Raw genomic sequence first — 25,787 nt, 5'->3', positions numbered from 1 at the left:
TATTTTACTTTAAATTAAGGTAGCCAGCAGTGTAAAGTAAATAAAATGAGCTCTTCCCGTACCAGCTTTATATTAATGCATTAATAATTATAATCCAGGGATGTCATGCATGTGATAATGAGTATTTTTTCATATTTTGATGCTCATAATTTGAATGCAGGACTTTACTGGTAATAATACTTAAGTATACACTCTGAGTACTTCTTCCTGCAGCTGTTAACCCTAAATAAAGTTCGCGACCATTACATTCAAATTTGTCAAACCGGTTTTAGATCTGCAATCAGACGAACATTGCACTCTTTCGGGTCCCGTACTTCTTGTTACGTCACTACCTGTGTGGCCTGTGATTGGTCCGTTTCAATCCTCGCGGGCTACTTGAACTGAGAGAAAGCAACATATTTTTGTGCATGTTTCTGTGTTAGTGGACCGAGGCTAGCTGTGCTTCATGTGCAGGTTAGTAGTAATAATTTACAAACTCACGAGTATCGCGGCTTGAAAAACACTTTTAACCTCTTGTTGGAACTTGTACCGCCATCTGTGCATTTTGTTTTTGTCTGCTTTTGAGTGATTTAACTCGGCAGTTCCACGAGTCGTTGCCATCTCAACAGCTTAGTGTTAACCTGCCTCAGCAAGGTAGCAGCTACTGCTAGCCTCCACATAATTGTCCACACGCGATCATCTGAAACTTTGTATATATTTACATAGTGTATGTACAAGGGTACGCCTAGGCTGTAACGTTAGTACCGTTTTAATAAGCAGACAGATACGAGTTTGTCTATTGAGCGCAAACATGTCCGGAGCTAACATGAACACAGGACAAGCTAGCGCGCTCCACAATCAAGAGAATATGCTGTCAAGACTGAGAGGCTCGCTCAAACCCAGAGCTGCTGCAAACGAGAACCAGGAGAACCTTCCACCGAAACCGGCAGCCGGCAGCAGAACCGTGCTGGGAGCTCTGCAGAACAACCAGCGGAGCAAAGCCCAGAACCAGCGCGGCACCAAACAGGTCAGTTTGGTACTATGCTATGTACTTGCATGGTACTATGCTAACGTTACATGGCTCGAGCTAGTGTTGGCTAATGATGGGGCTGCTATTGTATTTTCTTTTAGGAGGGAACTCCTTTCAGATTTCTTTCCAGTTAAAATACCTAAAATCGTTCCTAATCTGTCTTTTTTTTTTTTTTTTTTTTTTTTAACTATTTAAAACTTGTGAAATATAGCTTTGAAATTAGCTACGCCTGTTACTCAGATTGTCCGCCATTTTAATATCACAATAAGTGTTTCACTTCTTACTTTAACTGCTTAACTTAAACAGCACACCGACCTGTTTTTGTGATACAAATATTTGAAATAAAGTGTTCCTCCCGCCTTCACTAGTGACACTGTTTATGTTACACAAGTGCGCCCTGACATCCTATTGAGAGTACTGGCGCAGGTTCTAATGTTTGTTGTGCAATAATTGCTCCTGCCTTTTTTACTAAATAAACTGCCTCTTGGTTGCGCAAACAAGTTTGCACTTGGTTTCATCCCAAAGCATTAAAAAAAAAATATATATATATATATTTTACAATTTATTTTTTAATGTTATCACTGAATTGTATTCCCCGGCATGTGTTGTACCAGAATTTGTAGTATTCTGCAGAAATGATAACTCCTTTCTGGGACAAGTCTGAACTAACCTTGTTTTCTGCTTCTAGGAGTCGTCACAGTCCTTGTCCTGCAAAAATGAAGACTTGGGCAAAAGCTGCTCGGAAAAGCCCTCCACAAAGCTGTCCACTTTCCTGATCCATGTGGACGAGCCCGATGGCGCCTGCATCAAGAAGCCACTGCCGGTGGTTGACTCAGTCAAAGCAAAGTCCATCCCTGAAACAATTCATACTGCGACACGGTTCCGACAGCCCTTGGCCCCCATTGAGATGCCAGCAGCAGCAGCAATGGATCTCAGCTTTGGTGAGTTGTTCCGTTACACCTCTTGGCAACAAATGTTCTCTTTACACTCCCAAACTTACTGTTGCATTATTTATAGATTTGAAGGGAAGAATCTAAACTGTGCTAAATCACTTCATTCCCCAGACTCGCCCATGGACATGTCTGTGGTTGAGCAGGAGGAGAAACGAATCGCTGTAGACGAGGTCGTAGAGTATGCTGCGGAAATTCACACGTACCTGAGGGAAATGGAGGTGAGACATTAAGTGAAAAGCTACAAACTGCATCTCTGCGTTAACAATTATTTTAGCCGCCTCTTGCGAGACATGCATTTAATAATCTTAAATATCAACGTTACCTGAAATTACATTTCTTAAATGACACCGTGATGCTCCACAGGTAAAAACCAGACCCAAAGCGGGCTACATGAAGAAGCAGCCCGACATCACAAACAGCATGAGGGCCATCCTGGTGGACTGGCTTGTCGAGGTTGGCGAAGAGTACAAGCTCCAGAATGACACACTTTATCTGGCTGTAAACTACATCGATCGCTTCCTCTCCTCCATGTCGGTCCTGAGGGGGAAACTTCAGCTGGTTGGGACTGCTGCCATGCTGTTGGCTTCGTATGTAGCCATCATATTCAATCAGTTTTATTCAGGCTACTTAAATTACATGTTACAAAATAGTCTTTCCTGCTGCGTAACTCACTCTTTAAAATGTTCAAATGCAGGAAATTCGAAGAGATCTATCCCCCGGAGGTGGCAGAGTTTGTGTACATCACAGACGACACCTACACCAAGAAGCAAGTGTTAAGAATGGAGCATCTGGTGCTGAAAGTGCTCTCCTTTGATCTGGCAGCACCAACCATCACCCAGTTTCTCACCCAGTACTTCCTTCACCATTCCGTTAACAAACGGGTGGAGAGCCTGGCAATGGTGAGCCAAGCATTTCGATTTTATATGTATGGATGGCCATGCTACTTTGGCAATCAAAGAATATTCTACCAAAAAATCAACCTCTGAATTTTATTTTCAGTACCTTGGGGAGCTCAGTCTGGTTGATTCAGACCCCTTCTTGAAGTACCTCCCATCACATACGGCTGCTGCAGCCTACATGCTGGCAAACCACATTGTGACTGGTGGCTCATGGGTAAGTTTGAGGTAGAACAGTCTAAATGAGTCACGGATGTTTTGTGACAGTGTCCGACCGTCCGGTGTCCCCTGAACGGGTGATGGTGGGCTTGTGCAAACAAGCAAGATGACTCCAGTTGTCTCTTCCTCAGCCCAAGTCCATGACGGAGAAGACTGGCTACTCACTCGAAGATCTGATGCCGTGCGTTGAGGATCTGCACCAAACCTTCCTCAGTGCTGCACAGCACGCCCAGCAGTCTGTTCGGGAGAAGTACAAGGGCCCCAAGTAAGTTTTCTGCGCCTAAACGTTCATTCACTGTAATGTTTTTATTTTTATTTTTATTTTTTGTCTGGCAAATGTTCTAAAGCAATTTGTTTCTCTTCCAGGTACTCAGAAGTTTCCCTCATCGATGCGCCAACTAAATTGCTGCTGAACTAACTTCCCCCTCGTCCATGTAGAGTTTTTTTGTTTTCTTTTAATGATGCTTTTCAGAATTTAAATGACATGGCCTGCTCTTCTTGGAGTAGCGCTAGATGTTTAGAGTTTTTAAGGTATTTTTATATACTCAATCCTGACATTCATACCAGACGCTACTGTTGGGTAATCAAGCAGTTTTAATGTTTTACCTTTAATCGCAGACAAAATGTAAAAGTCCTTGATCTAGTGTCGAACTCAGATAGACCTGTGACGTACTAAAACCGAACTGTGCCACTTTTTTAAAGGTTGAGTTGATTGCAGTTAATGTTGCTGGGTGATCTTGAGATTTAATGGGATGCACATTAAAGTTAATTGTCTGTAATGGAGTCGGCTGTCTAATTACATCGGTGTCTTGGAATTTGACACCTTTCTCAAGGCACCATCTGCACTGTAAAATATGGCTCTTGTAAATAAAATTCATTTAAAGAAGACTTCATGTCTATATGGTTTATGGACTCGTGGGGGCAGCAGAGGACCAGTTTTGGTCCTTAAAGGGTTCTTCTGATGGAACTAAACATTTTTAACAAAGTGGTGATTCTGTGTCTTCATGCCATTTGGAAAGCTAGACGTTCACGCATTAAATCGTTCCTCTTGGTTTGATGTAAGGCGCCTTGAGGGTTGAAATGCCAAGCTGTGGCAAAATTCTGCTTCATGCAAAAATGAGTAGCTTGTTTCAATGGTAATTTGTACTATAGAGTGATTAACGACTGAGGCCACACTAATGCTTTATCCAGAAAATACGCCGATTGTGCACCAAAGGTTTCTTTGCTGAGCAGATCAGTGTTGGGCACATTAACATGTTAAGGGAAAGAAGTTCTGGACCAGACATTTTAAAAAACAAATGGTGTTCAGACTAACATTGAAGTCTGTCATGTTTCCACAATTAAAGTAAAAAAGAGATGGGAATATAAAGGCATGAATGGGATGCCAAAGTTGCCCGTCGTCTGCTCATGACTATCAATTGGTAAATGATGGTATTGATTAGTTACATCTCATTCATCAGTGATTACGTCTTCTCTGACCGTGAAGTAAAGACAGCCGGTGGGGTAGAATTCCTCGGTATAAATTAGGAGGCTGGCTTTGTGAGGAGCCTCACAGGAGAGGAGGGGAAGCACAGCCCAGCTGCAGAAAGCTCTCATTTCCTCAGCCTGCACCGCTCAGACCATGCACACAATCGCAACATGTTTGCTTTGAAGCTGACTCCTCACATCTATGCCTAACTGGAGGAACAAATGGGAATTCTATGACTTGGCTAAACCAGCTGGATACCCGTTTGAACAATGGCTTCTGCAGGCACAGCATCTGTGTAATCCCTGAGAAGATCAGTGTGGAGAAAAGAGCTTTTCTTTTGTTTTGGAGGGGGGGCGGCGGGTTGCTGCCTTACCCCCATGCCTGCCCCCAGAAAATTTCTGGTGGCGTCCACCTCGCTGCCCCTGGCGCTGGACTGGGGCTGGAACCTGAGCCTGTACGTGGGGATTCTCCTCGGACTCCTGGTGCTGATGCTGCTCCTTCTCTGGATGCTCCTCCGGCAGCTGAGTCACTCGGTGGTGAAATCCATGCTGCAGCCTGGCCGCTCGTTCAGGCAGCCTTGCTATGAACAGAGGTTGCAGCACGTGTTGTGAAGAATGGGGACAGTTGTGCTAAAACACTGCCAGGACTGAAGCTTGTTTGGAGTGCTTTGCTGATTCATGTAAGGAAATGATGTCTAAAATGTTTTGGACTTGATATTCTCTTTAAATGAATAAAAACCTCTTCATGTTAGTATTTATAGAAACCTGTTATTTTAACAGCTTCATCTTTTATTTCCACCATATGTATTTAATATGCACAAAATAGTTCAATCAATATCCTGAGTAATTAAAACCACTGTTAGTATTTATTTTCATCTCTGACGCAGCCATGGTTAAACATTGCAGAGTAAAAAGCACAAGCCAAGATTAAATCTGCATCTTGATTCATGCTGATTAAAGCAATGCATTCAGGAGGGCAATTTGCTCTCTCATCTCGTTTATGAATTGGCAGGAGGGATGTTGAGGATATGCCAGTGATGAGAAATATGAAAGGAGATGTGTGCCACTTGGTTTCTCAAGTTACCCTTCTGTCCACCATGTTGGGGGACAAAGTAAATGAGACCCTTTGCATAAGGACAATAATAACAGGCTGAGGTTAACACTGTTTCTCAGGTATTTACAAGTGGTTGCTATACACAGGTAGGGGCATTTGGTGCTTTTCTCTCTGTGTTGCATTTTTCTTTCATCATTTGTCCGGAGGTGGCGAGGCTGTCTTTGATTGAATGGTCTGAGAGGAATCAATATCCCTGAGGGGAGCATGTTCATTACACATCGACAGCCGATACCTTAAAAGAGCAGCACAATAACACAAACATGGTCCAGACTCAGTGCTTACGGGTAGGATGCCTCAGCATATTTAACATTTCGTAAGGAGTATAAACAGTTTCTATATAGGAACGAAACTATTCATTTTAATCAATGCGATGAAATTACTTGCACTTTAAAACGTGCAAGTAAGTCTCAGTCAGTAAGTCTCAGTCCTGTAATATATGCAGTGCCTTATGTCTGTTAATACAGCACACACATGCAGGTCCAACAGAAAAGCCTGAGTCCTCTGTGGTAGCCATTTTTGTTTGTAATGCTGAATTCATTGTAAATATGTTTGTGTCTGGTATATTGATTAATTGCAGATTTGTTTGGAAAAATGCAGCTTCAAATCAGAACATTAAAGGAATAGTTTGACAGTTTGAAAAATATGTTTATTTGCTTTCTTTCAGAGAGTTCGATGAGAGATATCCATCTTGTCGTAACTTTCAGCAAGAAAACTAATCATGTGAATTTTCCTAACTGTCAAAATGGGCTAATCCATCTCCAAACATATAGTACATTGTTCTGGACTGAAATGTCATTAAAATAGCAAACAGGCTACAGGCTATCTAACCAGCCAACTCCAGACTGTCGGTGCAGCTGATTTATTGAGTTGTCGCTCATGTTTTGAAGTAATTCTGTCTAAAAGCTGGTCTTGTATTCAAAATGGCCGCAAGAGAAAATAGAAAACAGAAAAATCCACTCTGACTCTCATTCTGAAGCTACACGGTTCTTAACATCAGAGTTATTATTCCCACAAAACTGCCTCGGATATCAGGATGTGCTTTTTGTAGTGGCCCTCAAAGGGTCCATGAGGCCAGGTGATGTTTGTTGAGATGGAGCTATTTTCATTTGATAACACAGAGGGCGATAACTAACCGAAGCCCATCAGTGGTGGCTGGAGAGGCCCATTGATTGATGACGGCTCTTATTGTCTGTCAGTCAGCACCCGACAAATTGAGCCGTCCGCAGCTCTGTTTACCTGGCTGTCCCATGGCACTCCGCTCCGGTCTGGAACACTCATAATCATTGAGTTTGGAAGCTGACAACTCAGGGATGCTAGCAGGAGGGGAAAAGCAAAAGTCAGCAGTTTGCAGCCTCTGGGTTGGCAACTTTAGGCAATGGTGGCATGCGGGTAACTTAACCAATGTCACACTAGCAATACCTGTGCAAGAGAGGTTTTTTCTACTTGTAATGCATCTTGGGAATTTGTGATAGAGACATGTTCAAGCAAAACAGATGATGCAACTGAAGCAAATGATTGAATCTTGTGGGGAACATTTGAACCAAACATTAAAGGGATTGTTGAGCTTTTCAATTGCTTTTATGTGGAAGTAGTACGATGTTTGGATAGGCTTAAAGGAATTACCCCAATTCTTTAGATGGAATAAAAATCTCCATTTTGGAGCCTATTTTACGAGAGCTTTGTGATACTGAATATTCAAATGATGCTGATATTTAATACCAACTTCAGAGGACTCAAAGACTGCTCAATTATGTGGACGAGAAAAAAAAAATCCAGACTGATAATCTGATAAATTTGTTATTCGCTGCTCGTTTATAGCAATTAAAGCGAATTGGCTCCACGTCAGTCTGAGAGGCTGTGAGATGAAACACCGAGCATCCGTAACTGGATACCTGCGAGATGGTGTTCACACTCTCATCTACTCACAAGTGCTCACTTTAATTAAGGTTTGCAGGGACAAGGACGGCGATGATGATATGTGAGCTGTGCTTCGCTCTGCTGATCCCTTCGCTCATATCGAGCATCTCCTGTTTGTCTGCCGTCTGCCGTAAAGACACATAAAGACAGGTAAAAGTCACCTCACTCACAGATTCATATAATTAAGTGGTGGATAGTAACTTAGTATTTTACTCATGTACTTAAGCACAAGTTTGAGGTACTTTTGTACGTGTGTATTTCCATTTCATCCCACTTTATACTTCTAATCCATTACATTTCAGGAACAAGGAACCTATAAATGATGCATTGGCTCCTCGGGTTGCAGTGATGCTATCAGCCGACAGGAAGTAAACACAGACCCAAGCTGTTGCCTGGCAATGCAACTCAGTTGAAACCCTCGAGCCCTCTGGACCTTGTGGACCCTTGTCACTTTTACGGAAGGCCACACGAAGCAACTGAGTGCACGCGGGTCACGATCTCCCATTTGACCGACAGCGAGTGAGGAAAAGTGTGTCTTGTGAGCTGCAGCCACCGAAAGGAGAAGAGATCAGGAAGAAAAGAGCTTCTACCTGAGAGCCGCAGATCACCTGTGAGGAGAGAGAGGAGACACACCTGTTGGTAAGAGCACTTACAGTCTGTTGATGCTTTGTGTTTTTAGACATGCTAACAATGGGAGATGAAGATACTTAAAAGTAACAATGCCACACTGTGAAAATACTCCACTGCAAATGAAAGTCATGCTTTCAAAAGTATTATCAGCAAGTATGAAACATAAAAAGTACTTATTGTGCAGTAAAATGTTCTCTGTTAGTGTTTTACTATTATATATGATGTTTCTGGAATAATTTTACTGCTGCATTCATGTGTACTTTACTGTTTATGGTTGTGCTAATTTTTAACTCCCTTATTTACTCTTGGCTTTAATCTACAGCAATGCTTCATATTCTACAACATCATCATGTTTGTAGCTCGCTGTCCTGTGAGAACTACGGTATATCTCTAAAAAGTCAACTTTTCCTGAGCTCAGAAAAACATCGGTGTGCTTTCTCAACTTTGTGATGATGTATTTTCCGGCGGATCCAAAAGGCTTTTTACAGAGTTTATTTAGCTTAATGGATATGATAAAGGAACACCTTATCCTTAAGTTTATTGCAAACATTTAAAATTCATAATCATTCAATTTGGAGATACATGGTATGAAATTAAATGTAAATCTGAAAAGTTACGAGTAACTGAAGCTGCAGACAAATGTAGTAAAAAGCACAGTATTTCCCTCTGAGGTGTAATGGAGTAGAAGTATAAAGTTCCATGAAAGAGAAATACTCAAGTAAAGTACAAATACCTTGAATTAGTTGTTAAGTGTAGTCACCACTCTTTACTACACTGCCAATTTATTCTGGAATCTGTTCCACTTTCTTTCAGTTTACGGCGGTTGTCTGCAATCAGCATAAAACGATGGTAAGTTTTTCCTTTCTTTGTTTTATTTTCTGTTAAAGTCATTTGTGTCAAAGTATGATAAAGTACAATACGTGAGCATGTAAGGCAAGGCAAGTTTATTTGTATCGCACATTTCAACAACAAGGTAATTCAAAGTGCTTCACATGAAACTATTAAAAGCATAAAGGCAAAAGTAAAGGAGATTTAAAACATACATTGAAACAATAATCGATGTCTCCCTGAGACATTACGCTGCACGCAATCAACCATACACTGCCGCAATTCTGCAATTACTCGCACACAAACCACGTCTGGAAAAGATCTCTGCCGATCTTTACAGTGTACGCCTTGCACGAACTCGTCCCGGAGGAAATGGCGATATATTGTGCAGTCCTTTGTACAAGAAACAACTTTGTTTTACACAAAACAGTTTGAAATAAAACTGTTTACTGCACCAGAACTGGTTGTGCAGTGGAGTGTGTCTTGACACTTGAAAGGTCAGCGCCTTTCCAAGCCACACTGAGACCTGAACTGCATGATCAGTCTTAAACAGTACAAATAACTGTCAGCACCAGCCTCTGATTGCAACTCTAGATGCTTTATATTTTCTGAAAATTTTAATTTAAATTTCTCTCCTACACTGTGGAGACTTGATGCGTACAGATGCTTCAAACCAGATGATCCTAATCCACTCACAGGACCTTCTGCGACAATACACTCATTAATAAAAAATGAGTGCTGCACACAACGCAGGATACTCACATTGGCACCAAAGAAAAGGAGCAGCTTCATTTGATAACCTGGATTTGTTTTAATCCTCTCAAGCTTGTTGAGAGATCTCAGACTGTCTGATGTGCATGAGCGGAATAAGAGGTAATGAAGAACTGAAGACGGTGGTCTAATTTGTATCATATTGTATTATCATGTGCATGGAAACTGCAGGTGCGTGTGTCTATTGTGTCCCCACCGGGTTTGAATTTCATCAAAGGACAGATGGGAGACAATGTTCCCTGATGGTGTTTGAATAGTTCCTACAACAGTCATGCTTCTTTGAGATTAGCATTGACTGTTATTTAACCATTGCTAAAAAAAAACGACATAGAGTTTTGACTATTTTGATTTTATTGAAAAAGCTTGTATCTCCAAAATGATCAAATTTTGGGAAATTTGAAAAGTTGCTGAGCAAATATTAGCGAGTTTAGAGCCATGCTAGCTTCTTTGCGAGTCTCTACTTAAGCACAGCGTGTAGTGAAGGTTTCACTTGATGATGGCGCTTGATGAACGGCCACACGATCATCAAAGTCAGGATGATCAATCCTCTGGGGACCTTGAATATCTTTACCAAATGTCATGGCGATCCATCCAATAGTTGTTGATGTGTCTCATCCTTCAAACCTTTGACCTGCTGGTGGCGCGAGATTAAAAGCAATTGGGATTCATCCTCTGGGGACCTTAACATGTGTGTGTCTCACATTTCATGACAATTCATCCAATAGTTGTGGAGATATTTCTGCTTAACATTACCACAATGATATCATGACAGCTTGACAGTTCTAACACTGATGTCATTGTAGAGGATGAATACTAAATGCTGTAATAAAAGAACATTTAATGAGCAATAAGGGTTGAGTCATCCCATTAAATGACATGCAGGCCACATCAAAGCTGTGACAGTGACGTATTAGAGCGACACTTCCAGATAAACATCGTCATGTTGCAAGAAGAGGTTGTTCTCTTGAAAACTAATAAAAGAGATAATAAAACAGAAACCTTTACTGAGAGGAGGGGGACACAATATTCCTCCACTTCTACCACCTGCTCAGAGTTTGTTATGAGGCTGCAGGTGAGGCAGATATTTTATTGGCTTTTCTTCAAATTACATTTTCCCTGGAGAGCAGAGAGTGAGACGCATTTTCAGAAATGACCTGCATAACACAAAGCAGCAGCAGCCACACTTGATTATTATACCCAAAGTACATACCCGCAGAGTTTGGAGAGATGATTTTCAAACCAAAGTGGGTTTTGATGACCTGTAGAAATATCTTCATGTCATGTGCAGTGATCTTTTTTTAAAATTATTTCTAACCATGGTTTTATTTTTATGAAGGCAGGGAAGCACTTTGAAACTTAGACCATCGGAGAGCACAAACCTTCTTCTTCATCATTTTATTTTAGCATCTCTTAAAGGCACAGCAACCCACTTTGCCTATTATTTGAAAATTATTCTTTTTTATTTCCTTTCAAGGTCCATTTAGGGAGATCCATTGACAGAAATGTAATGCAATATTAATACCAGTGTTTTCTTTAATGTATAATCATCTAAAAAAATAATTGTTGTGTTTATCGTTACCTGGAATGAGCTGTTTCTATCTACATGAATAGGTCAATGGCCGCCATGTTTCTACAGTAGCCCAGAATGGACAAACCAAACACTGGCTCCAGAGAAAGCCATTTGCGTTTTCATGTCAGTCACCGCAGTTCTCCCACACGATTGGCACAAGTTTCAGTTGGTTGCAATGTGCAACTTCACCGCTACATGATGTAAAAATGTATTTGTTTGTTTTGCTCTCTTCCCACAGGAGTACAGAGGCAGCGTGAGACCTTTCGTCAACTTCAACGACCAACACGATGCTGAAATTCTCCATAAAGCCATGAAAGGAATCGGTGAGTTTTTATTAACCTTATCCCACTGCTGTTTACGTTTCCCACTCACACTCAACATGTTATACCACAGGGATGTGATATCTCATATAGGAAAGAGCATATCTACAGGTTTTTTCAGTTTGAAGTGTCATAGCTGCAGCAGGTTTATTTGCACATACCCAATAATGACAGTTGTGTCATGTCAATATGTCATGAGTATATATACAGTCATTTCTTTAAAAAATAGTATGATGATATTTCTACAGTGCAATTTAATGCCTGCTCTGCTCCAGTTCAACAATAATAATGACACAGCCGTCAGGAAAGCTGTTCTTAACAATTAGTGCATCCTCTGGTGCATGGGAAATAATCTCACTCTCTCCAGTGTGTTCGGTCTAATTGGAAGACAAACTGAGTGTCCCCAAGTTTTACATTTACACTTTATAGCAAAAATACAAAGACATGTCAGCTTTAACTTATAGCTTTAATTTACATTCAGTTATGATATGATGGCAGAAGCAGACGGTGGACTGCTGGTTATAATGGTTTGAAATCTTTGTGTATAGGTGTAGTGATAAAGTTATAATACAGGCAACATACTGGTGATACTAAACAAAGAAACATTTTTTTTTAAGTGAAAATGAATGTATTTTTGTCACCACTCTATCATGTTTTCTGTAAAACACTTCAATAACACTAAAAGTCATGCTTGAGGGTTCACTGGTAAGATTAGTCAACAACCACAACAGCAGGTTTATTTGTATTTACTCAGGCTATCAAATCGTCAACATTCTACATTTTAGTGTACGTGCGTTGCTTAAAGGAAAAGTAGACGGCAGACAAAGAGCACAAACCAACAAAACAAAATGTCAGAAATCTGATAACCTAGAGGCCATTTGTAAGAGAGGAATAATTTACAGGATGTGTCACATAATTTATGTCTTTGTTTGATGGCTGTTAAGATTAATTTAGATCACGTTTTAATAGTCTGACTGTTGACACCATTTTCCTCTCTCAATTTTAATTGGAGAGATGCAAAATGGGAAAATGTAATGAAAACGCAGTTCTGCGCTCATTAGTGTAAATCAATGGGCCCGATGACAACCATCAATTTAAAGGTGTACTGCAGGTTTACATGTTGTGACCATTAAAACCGATGCTTCTCCTGCTAAATATAACCTTACTGACAATCTTCTATCTTCTGTTCTTGCTTCCTGTCAGTTTAGTCCTTTCACAATAAGAGCAATTATGCAGAATTTACAAAAAGGAAAAGTGAGGAGAACAATGGTGATCCAACATCTATTTATAGTCAGAGCCGTCATTGCATATCAGCTGGGCTTCGAGCCACAATTACCTTAAACTAATTCAACACTTTGATCCCTCAGAGGAATTAACATGTGCTGCCCGACAGCCCGTTTTTCTATCGCAGCCGTTTTCTCTGAGGTGCTGGTGACTTTCAGGAGCTATTAATTGTTAATATAGGAATATATTGCAAGCTGTCAATTATTCTCAATAAGGTTTTCTGTTAGATGATGGGTGCAAATAGAATAATGCTTTATCAGCCTTTTACAAAAAGAAGAATAATTTAGATATAAAGCTGCATGTGATTGTTTGAAGCTCACAGAGCATTATATATGTTACATAATGCTCGTTTGACTTCTGGTGCAGGTACGCATGAAGATACGGTCCTCATGCTTCTGTCAGCACGGAGCAACGATCAACGCCAGCAAATTCAGGCAGCGTACAAAAAGACCTACGGAAAGGTAAGCTGAGCCACACCGATGAATGGTTAGGGGACATTCTTTTAGTGCATATTCGTGCACGTGAGCGTGTCCCACTGGTTAGCTCACGGCCACCGTTCTGACCTTTTCCACCACCGGTGGCCTCGGCGTCACTGAGGTTTAAAAGTCATCCAGCCATCAAGTTTTTCTTTCATGAAGAATCAAAGAGCAAGAGTTGACACCGTCTATTATAATTCAACAGTCGCACAGGGAAACATTGACAAAAGAGGAAGCGGGAAGACCAATTTCTCACAGTCTCTGTGGACCAGAGTGCAGTATACAGAGCCGGGCATTTGTAACGCTCCCCTTCTCTTCCCGTGAAGTTATTTTATGACCAGCTGTGGATTGAAAGCAGCAGGTTCATTTGATTTCTGTGGAGGTTATGGAAAAGCAAATGTAAGTGCACCCTGAAGTTCAAATAGATGAGCCAGCTTGAGGTAAAGAGGTACATCAGAAAATCACAAAGTATAGCTCCTGGTGTTTCTCTGAATATTGCAGTGTTTTATCAAAGTTGTTTTCCAGAGGCTCTTCTATGACATGCTATAAAATGTGGTGATTGCAAGAGACAATAAACTGCTCATCTGAAATGAGAACTGGTTGCAAAAAGTAAAGAGAAAAATGTTTATGATATTGAAAATGATATTTTAACAGTCAGATATATATTTTTGCACAGTGCATGCTCTGATCTCTCTGCTGCATTTTACTATTGGAGTGCGTCATTTCTGCTACTTTCACAAACCTTTTATGGGAATTTGATTTAAAATCCAGTTTTTATGTGCAAAGTGAGATGAATTATGTAATCAAGAAAAATAAAGATCTTCTGTTAGAGGGCTCACATGTTGAGCTGTTAAAGAGACGAGTGTTTGACCGTATATTGAACCGGCCAAGCACAGTAGATCCTAGGATCCCTTGGGTGTTTTGTGTGTACAGACACACACACACACACACACACACAGTAGTGTGGTAGTTTAAGGAACTACATATATATACTATATATATATATGATATATATAGTTATTTATTTATGTATATTTTTCTTTTCTGCAGGTACATTTCTTGTGATTATCCTCATTTCTCTGAAAATGTGGGCAATGCAGTGAAATGTCACTTCATCTCCTTGACACAGGGAATGCTTTCTTTATATGTTCAAGCTTATTTGTAATAATTTACATAAAATTACATTTCTGGGAGCCCTAAAGTGTCCATGTTTCCTCTCACTATGCTGTTATGATATTCCTACTTTGCTGGTATCCAATATTTTTCACACATTTTAAAGACTATTTATGCTAAAAGCACCACACGGCTCATTTGTCCTGTTTCTTTAATGTTTTACAGCATTTACGTTATGCAACATTAAGTTCAATACAAACACAATCAAAAATGGTTTTCTTTGCTCTATCATTCATCCTCTCTTCCCCACATCAGGACCTGGTCAGCGCGCTGAAATCCGAGCTCGGTGGGCTGTTTGAGAATCTGATTGTGGCGTTGATGACCCCGCCCACCTCATATGACGCTGCCCAACTGCACAAAGCACTCAAGGTAACTAATGGACATTTTTCCTCAGATGCTCCACTTAATTGCAGGTCTTATACATGCAAATGAGTTGAAACCCTCAGACGGTTTATTCAGGTTTTGTGCACAGATGTTCCAACAGTCATCTGAGCGATAGACCTTTTTTAAAGGCTCTCACTTCAGCTTGTCATAGCAGGAAAACAGTGCTGCAGGCTCCCTTCCATGAATGCCTTGCCAGTAAACCAGCATGCATAATACCAGTGCACTGCCACGTAGATGCAACTCAGCCATTATTGACTTTCTCAGTTTCAACTGCAATCTTGAAATGTTCAAATGCCTGCCAGCAGAAAAGCCTGCTTCATGTTGTTTTGCCATTTAAAAGATGTCTAAATGGTTTACAGCCGTTTATGGTAAAACTACAGTATGTTACATTGCATTTAAAGTGGCTAATAAATTGATGTTTATAATTACCCAGAGATGGAATGTAACTAAATACATTTACTCAAGTACAATTGAGGTCCTTGTACTTTTTAGCATTTCCTTTTTCTGATACTTTTTACTTCAATTCACCACATGTCAGAGGCAGCAATGCGCTTCCATAAAAAACAACCTGCTGGAAGCATAGCACCATGTGAGCCAAGGACTCAAGCAGCACTTTCTGCTCAATAATGAAAATCACCTTCCACGTGGTATAATGTTCTCAATGTTTCTGCTTTAAATGTCATCATGCAATACGGCCTTATTATCTTTGCGGCTGCCTCTCATCACGTGTTTTTTCTCCACAGTGCAGGTTGTGACAGAACAGTGTTGTGTATTAGATGTCTCGTCACATCTATCTACTGCTTCGTTAATGCGGCTCAAACGGATGACATGTCACACTCATGTAGACGCATTACATCTGAGCACACATATTGATTGGTGCTGCAGGCTAGATATATTACCCAATTTATTTAATAGTTATATAAATGATTCATGTTTCAGCTCTTATTTCTTTGAGGCATCACATACTTACCAACTGCTGCTTTTTATGCCATGCTGAAGGCCCATACGGTCTGAAGGAAGGACAATATATTCAGCAAACTCCTGGATCCTCTTATAAGTTACAAATGGATTTATTTTTTGTTCTCATTATTCTTTCATCACATTTACTTTTTGTATTACCAGCACAAATGAAATGTTCAATCAAAGTGAAGGCAAAGCATTTTGCCAAAGCATTCACCTCGACGTTCCCATCACACCTGCTCCATTTGTTTGGCGTCTCAGACTTTTTTTTTCCGTGGGAGGTTAATTACAGCAAAGAGAGGAGAGTTGTCTTTAAGTCTTTCAACTGAGCGTAATCATTCTCTAATTGCATGCTTCTTCAGTGTGTTGTGCTGACAGATTGCTCTGAGAACATGCTGTCTCTGAGACACATTTGTCTCTGATTGTGTTTGGTCGCAGGGCGCCGGGACTGAGGACGACGTGCTGATTGAGGTCCTGGCCTCCAGGACCGGCGAACAGATTAAAGATATCATCAAAGTGTACAAGAAAGGTGAGTCACTCAGCTGTGAAAGAGAGAGAGAGAGAGCGAAAAACAGATAAACATGTCTGCTGTGAATGCTAGTTAGACTGACGTTTCTCTGTGTTTTATTTATGAGAGGGTGAAATGTGTGAGTTTAAAGAGCAACTCAACACCAGCTGGACATTTAGTTTTTACTGACCTCCAGTGGTGTAACTTCTGACCTCGCTGCTGTGATGTTGAAGTGTACTTCAGGGTGTGTCCGTACAAAGTGACATCACAGTTAGGTGTGGTTACAGGTGCAAAAGAGCAGATAATAACAGAGGGATACATTTATTTGTTCTCCATTTCTTAGTTTTTGTGAAAAATGTTTTGTCTTTTATGTTATTAAGCAGAGCGTTAAACAAAAACTTAAATTTTGACATTGTCAATGCAACAAGCAACCACTGGTAGAGAGTAGTATTTTCTCTCGTGAGAAACAAACAATAGAGGACTTCTTGTGCACAAAGCCTGTTTACAGCATATGGTTTCCCACTGTTACATGGAGGAGTTCTGTCTCTGGGGCAATTAATAAACTGTACTTATATTAACACCTGTTCCACTCAAATATATCGCAGCAAGAATGTCTCTTAACATACCAGCTTCAAATTACAACAAACCACAATGCTAAATTGTATGTGGCAACAAGGGCCAGAGGCAAAGAGGCCGGTTTATTTGATCCGGATAAAAGAGAAGGCCACTCTGTCCGTAGGCCGACTAATCAGATCTGTGCTGCCGCAGAAGCTCCTGCAGAGCGGAGGACGGCCCACTAGGGTCGATTGCAACCATTAGTGACTGTTGTGGACGGGAAGGGTCAGCAATCTTCTGCCCCTCTTCTCCTCTTTCCTCCAGAATTCAACGGAAAGCTGGAGAAAGATATCTGCGACGACACCTCAGGTCACTATCAGAAGCTGCTGGTGATCCTGCTGCAGGTACAGAGAGCGGCGCTGGAGAGACTCACGTTTCAGTCATGTTTCCTGATAATGAGAGCCTCTGGTGGTGCCATTACACAGTCACGAGAGGTTTTGGTTTAGCAGCAGTTGTTTTGTCAAATGTGTTTCTGTTTAGAGACAGAAATGTAATCTTCTTGGTTCTGGGTAATTTAGCAGATAATGTCATCTTCAGGGATTCTCTCAGTTGAGAGAAGCTCTGAGCTCATTGTCTTTCAGTTCACACTGACCTGATGTTTCCCTCCGTTTGTCCACCTGTGTGTCTGTCTTTCCACCTGTCTGTCTCGCCGTTTGGTTTGTCATTCGTCCGGCTGTGAAGGGGAGCAGAGAGGTGGGAGTAGACGAAGAGAAGATAGAGAAAGACGCTAAGGTGAGAAACAAGAACACGAGAAGAACATGGGTAAAAAAAAATAAAAACAAAACCCAGAGCAACTAAGAAAAAAAGTTCATTTACTTCCTTACTTTACTTGAGTTATTCTAATTTCTGGTACTTTATACTTCTACTCAGAGGCAAATGTTGTGCTTTTTACTCCACTACATTGACTTGATTACTTTAGCAATTTACTGATCCTGATTAACAATACAAAATATACTGTGTTGACAAATAAAATATGATGTATTATTATAGGTTAAAATAAGTAGGTAAAATAAGCTTCAACATCAAAGTAACGAACACATTAAAGCATCAACAATAGAATAAACATTATTCTGAAGTGGGCCATTGTGCACAATGAGTACTTTTTATGTTAGTACTTCTACTGAAGTAAACAACAAAGTATTTCTACACTGTGGTATTGCTACTTATACTTCTTAGTACCAGCCGAGAAATGGTCCGGCACATAACCCTCCCAGTCTGGTGGCTCCATTTAAAAAAAGAAGGAAAATGCTACCGCGAGACCTTTTGAAGCTGCCGTGCTTTCATTGTTTACAACATTCATTGTCTTTAAATGAATGTGGTAACAGTTCTGTGATTATAAAATGCAACATACATAAAAAAAATCCTTCTTAACCTTGTACAGTACACAACCTCTGAGCTGCAGAGAAACTTACTGTAATTTTACTGTCTTCTTTAAACGTCACCATGCTGAGGATGGGATCATATTTGTGAGGCTGCTCTCCAAAGTGCAGTTAAAGGCCAAGGCAGCTCAGACGAATCGTCGATAAATTCATTAAAGCATGTCAACCTTCGGGAATGGAGCATCTTGTTTCCTATTAGACTACGGTTCATTGATATTGAGCTGTGAATAGGATCTGATAATGTAAACATTAAGGTACATGTATCTGAATGTAAAACTAATTATCAAGACACCAGCACTGCTTGACTCATGACAGCGCCACAAAGATGGAAGAAGTACTCAGATCCTTTACTTCAGTTGAAGTAGAAATACCACAGTCTGAAAAATACTCCCATTACAAGTAAACGTCCTGAATTCAAAATGTTACAAAAGTAAAAGTACAGAAGTATCATCAGCAAAATGTAAAAGATCAAAAGTAAAAGTACTCATCATGCAGAATGGGTCCTTGCACATTATTATTGATATTTTATTGTTTTTTTCACCAACAAATACACGTAAGAACATTTAATGGAGACAATTTTAGATACTTTGTACCCTAGATTAGTAGTATAGTACTGCATCATATCAAATAAGCATGTTGTTTTTTTTAAATCTTAAACCCAAGTAACTAAGTGTCCAATAAATAGTTCAATATTTCTCTCTGAAATGCAGAGGATAACAACATATTAGGTAGCATAAAATGTAAGCAAATGTACTTACATTCCACTGGTCATCACATAAGTAGAAGTACACAATTGATCCTAATCTAATTATTTGTATGAATTAATTGCTATTTCTCAATTTGCACAAATTAAAACTTCATCATCTGACACAACACGTTCCAAACTTCCACAGATCTGCAGGTGAAAGAACCTGACATCCAGAATTTCTCTCTCATAACAAAGACAAATTGAGAAAAACAAATTCTGCCATTACAGGACTTGTACGCAGCTGGTGAGGGCAAGTTTGGCACAGATGAGGAAAAATTCATCACAATTCTTGGCAACAGAAGCGCAGAGCATCTCAGAAAAGGTGAGCTGGTTTGTGCCAGGCTGCTTAAAGGTTGTTATGTGCAGATGTGTGATTAGTTAGTCAACTGCTGAAGAGGGCCAGATCAAAAGTTGCAAACAACAACATACCATCAGCCTCCTCTCGTGTTGTTCTTTATTATTTTACAAAAATAATTCAGACAGCATTTATAGGGGTTAGTCACTGTTTAAATAAATGTTAGAATGAGCAGTATGAGTGAGAAAAACGTCTCAGGGAGAAGAGTACATCCTGGCATTTCAATTGTTATTCTCACACAAAGAATAAAGAATCAGAGGCCAATTTGTCCCAAGTGAACAACACAAAAGTCAGACACACAAGGTGAGAGCTTGACAAAAAAAAAAAAAGAAGAGTTTGCAGGGTTTATTGGTGTGATCAACAACAACCACAAGCGCGCCGGCAGCAGTCCAAAAATGTCTCGCTGCAACAAACAGACGTCAGAGAGAGAATTGGTGAGACTTGTTCAAGCTGGTCAGTGAGTCAGTGGCACCACTCACTGGAGAGTTAAAGTGGGAAACAGCAGCAATGAGCGACCACTGGAACATTGAGTTTATGCAACTGGAACCATAATGATAAACTTATTCATGGTTTCTTTCAAAACATACGTTGCAAAGTGTTTTACGTGGGAAGAACAAAAGAATAAAATGTAGTACTGTAATCAAAGCTAGGGTTGAAAATCTCTGTGCATCTCAAAATAAATCAATAAATCGAATGCTTTGACAAAAATCAGACATCAGTGGTCATTGCGCATCGCCAGAGTCTTCCACAAGCTTGACAGCTGTGGGTACGAACAACAGCCATGTCCGTTGCGTACGTTAATAATAGCTTTGGGCGAGTGGCTTCGGAGGGAGGCCTGAAGAGACGAGCTGTCAGAGTTGCAGACTTGGAACCTTTCTGGCAAGATTTAGTGACTTTTCGAGCTGGTGCTGCACTTTCCCTTCATTGGAAAAGAGTTGGAAACAACTGGGCTGGGTTTTTCAGTTGGATGATTTATAAAATCTTGTGTATTCTTGCTGGTTTCTCCAGATTACCAACCCTATCTTTAAATAGATACAAATACAGAGAATTAAACAGTCAAATGAATAGAATAAGACACAATAGAATAAGTATGAGATGTGATGCAACCGTCACATATTTTGTGGACCCAATCCTCCAACCTGACCTCTTCTTACTTAAGATATTTTACCACAGTGTAACCACGTCATGATATTTCTGCCTGGAGGGAACACTAATTACTCCCCAGACCATACGTATGAGGATGATGTATGATGTATGATGATGATGTTGTATGAGGATGCGTTGGTCAGGATTGCATTAGCCGTAGGTTGTGGTGAGAGCCGTCTCTCTTTTGCATTCGCTCAAACATGACCTCGTCATCTGAAGGTGGTCGACTCCAATGTGCTGTCTCTGAATATTCACTCAATGGAGCTTGTAAATGCGTATCGGGTTTATTTTACGTTTAAATGTCGCTGATATTGTTTTGTTCTCTGCAGCGTTTCATGCCTACAAGAAGCTCTCTGGCTCTGAAATAGAGGACAGCGTTGAAGGAGAGACCACTGGGAATTTGGAGAACCTCCTGTTGGCTGTTGGTAAGTGTGATTTATCAGAATGACACTTGAGTGATCTCAAACAAAAGGAGGGAAAGAATGAACGCTTTCCCCCCTGTTAGTGGTGTCCACACCAACAGTGCTTCTGCTGCCAGCCCTTCTCTCCACATGGAGTTTAACCATCACGATGAACAGCATGTTTCATTTCATTTCATGATCATTTCATTTATCTTTTATTTTCTATTCTGTTTTATTTGCTATTCATTTAGGGAGCCGTGCGAGTCACGCGTGAGAATGAAATACAGCAGAAGATAAAACGTCAGCAGTAGAACTCAATGCCAATACCATGTCAGATTAAAATGAAAGAAATGAAACCTCGACATTATTGGCTTTTTGTCTCCTCAGTGAAATGTGCCCGGAGTGTCCCACAGTTCTTTGCTGAAGGCCTGTATAAATCTATGAGGGTAGGTGTCCATGCTTTACAGTATCATCATAGAGTTCTTCATACCACCAATGCTTAAGAGTGTTTTACAGTATCACAAAATGAGACTTTCATTACCGAGGTAAACAATACATAACAAAAACAATATGTCTGATAGAATGTGTTTAATTTACTTGGTGCCTTGCAGTTCAACAAGCCTCGAGGAAGTCAGAGAGTCGAGAAATATTCCCCCATAAAACCACAACTTCTCGGTTTTTTTCACTTGAATTGAGCACATTAGATACAAAGTGTTAATTCGTGAGCTTTAGATGTGCTGGAATTCAGATGCGCTTTTTCAACATGAGCTGTTTCCCCCTGTGTCTGAACTATTTAAAGAACCAAATGTGGTTGTGCATGTTTTAGAAATCAGACTTTATATCACAGCTATCTATATACAATCACTGCATAATGTGTTTTACATGTATTTTTCCTACTGGATTCAATTAATTTCCATACATTATGAAAATCAATTGGCAGACTCTTAAAACGTTTTTGAGACACAATCAGTTGCAACGCTTGTCAAGTCTGCATTAATTAGTGTGGTAATGCAGTTTAAATGAATAGTTCAACAGACTGGAGAAGATTGGTACCACGGACTTAATTTTATGGTAAAGTTAAAGCTACAGCCAGCAGCCAGTTAGCTTAGCATAAAGCTGAAAACGGGGAAGCAGCTAACCTGACTCTGTCCGAAGGTCATACAATCTTCCTGTTAATGGAATCAAGTTTCTCAAACAGCACTCGGCAAGAAAATGATCAAGCACAAGTTGTGATGAATCACTCTACATATTTGAAGCAGGATTTAAAGCGTACTAATTGATTTTCAAAACTAAATTTGTACAGCATGCATTTGAAAATGATTTGCATAAATACATACATGATTTTTGCAGTTATGCAGCAGCTTTGCAGTTTAAACTGCAGCATCTGAAAGAAGAAAAAAGAGAGATGTTTTACGTTTTCTTCCACTAAAGAGCTGGTTGGAGATGTGTAGAAAACGATCAACTGCAGCTGCTAAATTTGGTTTGTTGTTGTGTTTAGCGTGCTGGAACCGATGACGGCACCCTAATGAGGATAATGGTGTCGAGGAGCGAGGTGGACATGTTGGACATCAGAGCCTGCTTCAAAAAGACTTATGGAGCGTCTCTGTACGACACGATCCAGGTACTCAAACTCAGAGTTATTAAAAACCCTTTCAGTCTGTCTGTTTCTTTAATGACATGCACTATATAATCCAATCCTTCAGAAGAAAATCTATTTGCTGTAATTCTCTTCACAGTTTTCCCCCTGATGCTCTAAACTCATCTATTCCTCCGCATGCTTTAAAACACCAGCTGGGTGTACTACGGTTATGCTGCTAATACACTATTGTGTCAGAGCAGTGATGGAGTAGAGATTGGTGATTTACTTTAAATGCCTTGTTCAGCGTGATGAGACGGACACGAGATGATGCTTCTCTGCTTTTCACACAAGCCGAAGTGAATTAGTCTATTCTCCGGGGGGCCAGATGTTCCTGCTGTGAAGAGATGTTGACATCCTCCTGTGGAAAAGGTCAATGTTGAATAGATGAATAGTTATTTTTGTATTTTATTATAGCAATTGTTAATGCAACAATGGCTTTGGACGTGCTATTTTTCCCTGTGAAGCCATTTCACATCAGTCTTTTTAACTTTTCATGTTCATGCAGCTGATATTTTGACCTGCCAGCCACACGTGTAACTAACAACATTAATTCTGGCTGCACCCGATTTACAGGTATTGATATATTTCCGTGGACATAATGGTGTACATGCCATGGCTTACTGGCTCTTTGAAATGAGCCAGAGCCATAATTAATGTCATTAGTTTCACCTGCCAAAGTCTGTCATTCATGGTAATTGAATCCAGATTTATTACAGTTTCGTGGGCTGGATTGTCAATGCTGCTACTGAAAAGAGGTCTACTTTGAAAACAGTCTATTGTTTTCACTGCTTCCTGCCTCCTCACCCTTCAACTGATCAAACCCTTCCGGCTAATTAGCACACTTAACAACTGCCAGCTGCATTCTGTTACAGCGAAGAGAAAGAAACGACTCGTGTTTTTATTCATGTGCTTAATTTCATATCATTCACATCAAAATGACCAGCTACCGAGTGGGAAAAACTGTTCACATCGTGAAATTCAGAGCCTTGACTGAGGACTTCGAGTGTTTGCTAACTCCCACTTAGCGAAAATGAACTTGAAATGGCTGCAAAGTGCATGTCGTAGCAGTTACATCGAAGTCAAAACTAAGCAAAACATATTCGTATCATAAACATTTGTTTGCCACAGAGATTATTTTTTGCAATAATCTCAAATCTATTGGATAAAATCCCATTGGCTGTGAAATCAAGGGAACCAGTGTGATGCTAGCTTCTGGGGAAAAGATGTCATCCCTGCAGCACCTCATTTAAAATAATCTACACGCTGTTTTTACACGGTATCTAAATGGCGTGAATAGACTCTTCTCCCTCCAGTGGCGGAAAATATTTTGCTGACATCGTGTGCATTACAGTTTAATTCAATGCGCTGTTTTTGAATTACAATTCTGTACAAGATGCTATTATTAACAGTTAAGTTAAGACTTTGACTATTGGGAAGAATTCATGAATAATGTTGATTAATGCACATTGTTACTGCATTTTGAAATTAGAACACAATGGAAAATAATGTAAGTGCCTTAAAGCTCGAAATAAGTTCAGATAATGGATCCAGAGTTTATTCAGCGAGTGAAGAGAAACCTTCTGAATTTTATAAGATGGATAAAATAACTCTGCGTCTGTTGTTTTTTGCAGGAGGACACAACTGGAGACTATCAGAAGGCTTTACTCTACCTCTGTGGTGGGAATGATTAATGCCGTTTTATGATGTGTTTAGCAGCCTGAATGATGAGTCATCATCATCATGCTCAGTGTTGCCAGATCGGATTGACAGTTTCCAGGCCAATTACAGTTGATAATCTGCCCTGTTCAGTAGAAACCATGCAGCCCGAATCATGAACCCCCGCCAGCATTACATACATGTGCAATGGAAAACACAGGATAAGCATACAAAGCTTCATATCTGCATCAAATAACCAAAGGTAAAATGTTGGATAAGAAGTCTATCGCAACCCACAAAGAGTGTAGTTTAAAAAACACAAACTGCCATAGTTTAAATGATGACGTCAGGGTAAGTACATCCTTCGTTTTCTCTTACGATGATTGAATACAAAATCCATATTTCATCTACCAGCTCAATCCCAATCGGAACACTGACCATGCTGCTACAGGCATGTGAGATGAGCTTATTGATCTGGAGTTGTTGATTCTTTCTGACTTTTGCTTTTTATTGATTGAATTTGTGTGAATAACTCACCTGTCCTGTTAGACCTATGATGTACCTCTACATTAACAGCATCGACTTCAAAGATATTTAATATTTGTTTCCTATTAGACGTTATTTAAACAGCTCAATAATGAGTGAAGGTGCAGTTTTTATTTTATTGTAGAAGACAATGGTGGCGATGTTTGAATTAATTACGCTTTTGTTTATTTTTTAAACACTTAATTTGTTTTTGCCGTGGCTCTGTTGTTATGTTTGCAGTTGTTTGTCGTGCTCACAGTATTGAAATGCAACATAGAAAAAGCATCAACCGCTGCTGAATTATTAAAGCCTACATGTCGACAGCTCTCCTGCTCTCATGAATTACAAATGAACAATTGATCCAGACTTCAATTACCATGCGCCTGTCAGTGATCAACAAGTAATGGGACACTGTGAGACATTTGTTGACTCATATGAAGACATCTATTGAACTGGCTTGATGTCACACTAATTGCGTCTTGCGATCAATAGATGGGAGATGACCTCACTTTGCTGGAGTTGCACCACAGGGCGGCAGCAAAGTTTAAAATGAGCTCGCTGGTTCTCTTCACAGGGACTTAATATATCCACAGCATTTATGGCTCATTTACTTTGAGGATCATATATCTTTGCAGTGACAGTGTATTTATTTATCTTCTTTTATTTGTCTTTGTTCTGTTTTGTATGCACGTCCATGTGATTCAGCCCGTTATCTGCGACAATTAACACTCATTAATAAAAAGTGGTACTTGACAGTACCACTACCACTACTAAGTCACCCGGCTTAGTCAGATGGGCCGCGAGTCGGTGTCGGTGTGAGAAAATACACATTGTATTGTGTGAA

General features: G+C 40.1%; 2 protein-coding genes across 2 annotated transcripts; both read left to right on the top strand.

Annotated features, from left to right (window-relative positions):
• The first annotated feature begins 422 nt into the window (after positions 1 to 422).
• On the top strand, positions 423 to 3,947 carry ccna2 (cyclin A2). The gene is made up of 8 exons (XM_079269303.1): positions 423 to 1,006; positions 1,698 to 1,950; positions 2,074 to 2,180; positions 2,326 to 2,549; positions 2,657 to 2,861; positions 2,962 to 3,075; positions 3,209 to 3,342; positions 3,444 to 3,947. Exons 1-8 carry the CDS (start codon positions 791 to 793, stop codon positions 3,493 to 3,495), a joined length of 1,305 nt encoding a protein of 434 aa, XP_079125429.1. The 5' UTR covers positions 423 to 790; the 3' UTR covers positions 3,496 to 3,947.
• A 7,682-nt stretch (positions 3,948 to 11,629) lies between these two features.
• anxa5a (annexin A5a) lies at positions 11,630 to 24,453 on the top strand (the record flags this gene model as incomplete). Its single annotated transcript, XM_079268304.1, has 11 exons — positions 11,630 to 11,697; positions 13,345 to 13,439; positions 14,883 to 14,996; positions 16,410 to 16,500; positions 17,359 to 17,438; positions 17,776 to 17,826; positions 19,450 to 19,543; positions 21,052 to 21,147; positions 21,511 to 21,569; positions 22,622 to 22,744; positions 24,394 to 24,453. The coding sequence occupies exons 1-11, from the start codon at positions 11,685 to 11,687 to the stop codon at positions 24,451 to 24,453; spliced, it is 876 nt and encodes a 291-aa protein (XP_079124430.1). The 5' UTR covers positions 11,630 to 11,684.
• Positions 24,454 to 25,787: the final 1,334 nt, after the last annotated feature.

The sequence above is a fragment of the Melanostigma gelatinosum genome (assembly GCF_949748355.1).
Source record: "Melanostigma gelatinosum genome assembly, chromosome: 5".
Lineage (NCBI taxonomy): Eukaryota > Metazoa > Chordata > Actinopteri > Perciformes > Zoarcidae > Melanostigma > Melanostigma gelatinosum.
Note: the sequence above shows the minus strand (reverse complement) of the source record. Positions and strands in the feature narration are given on the sequence as shown.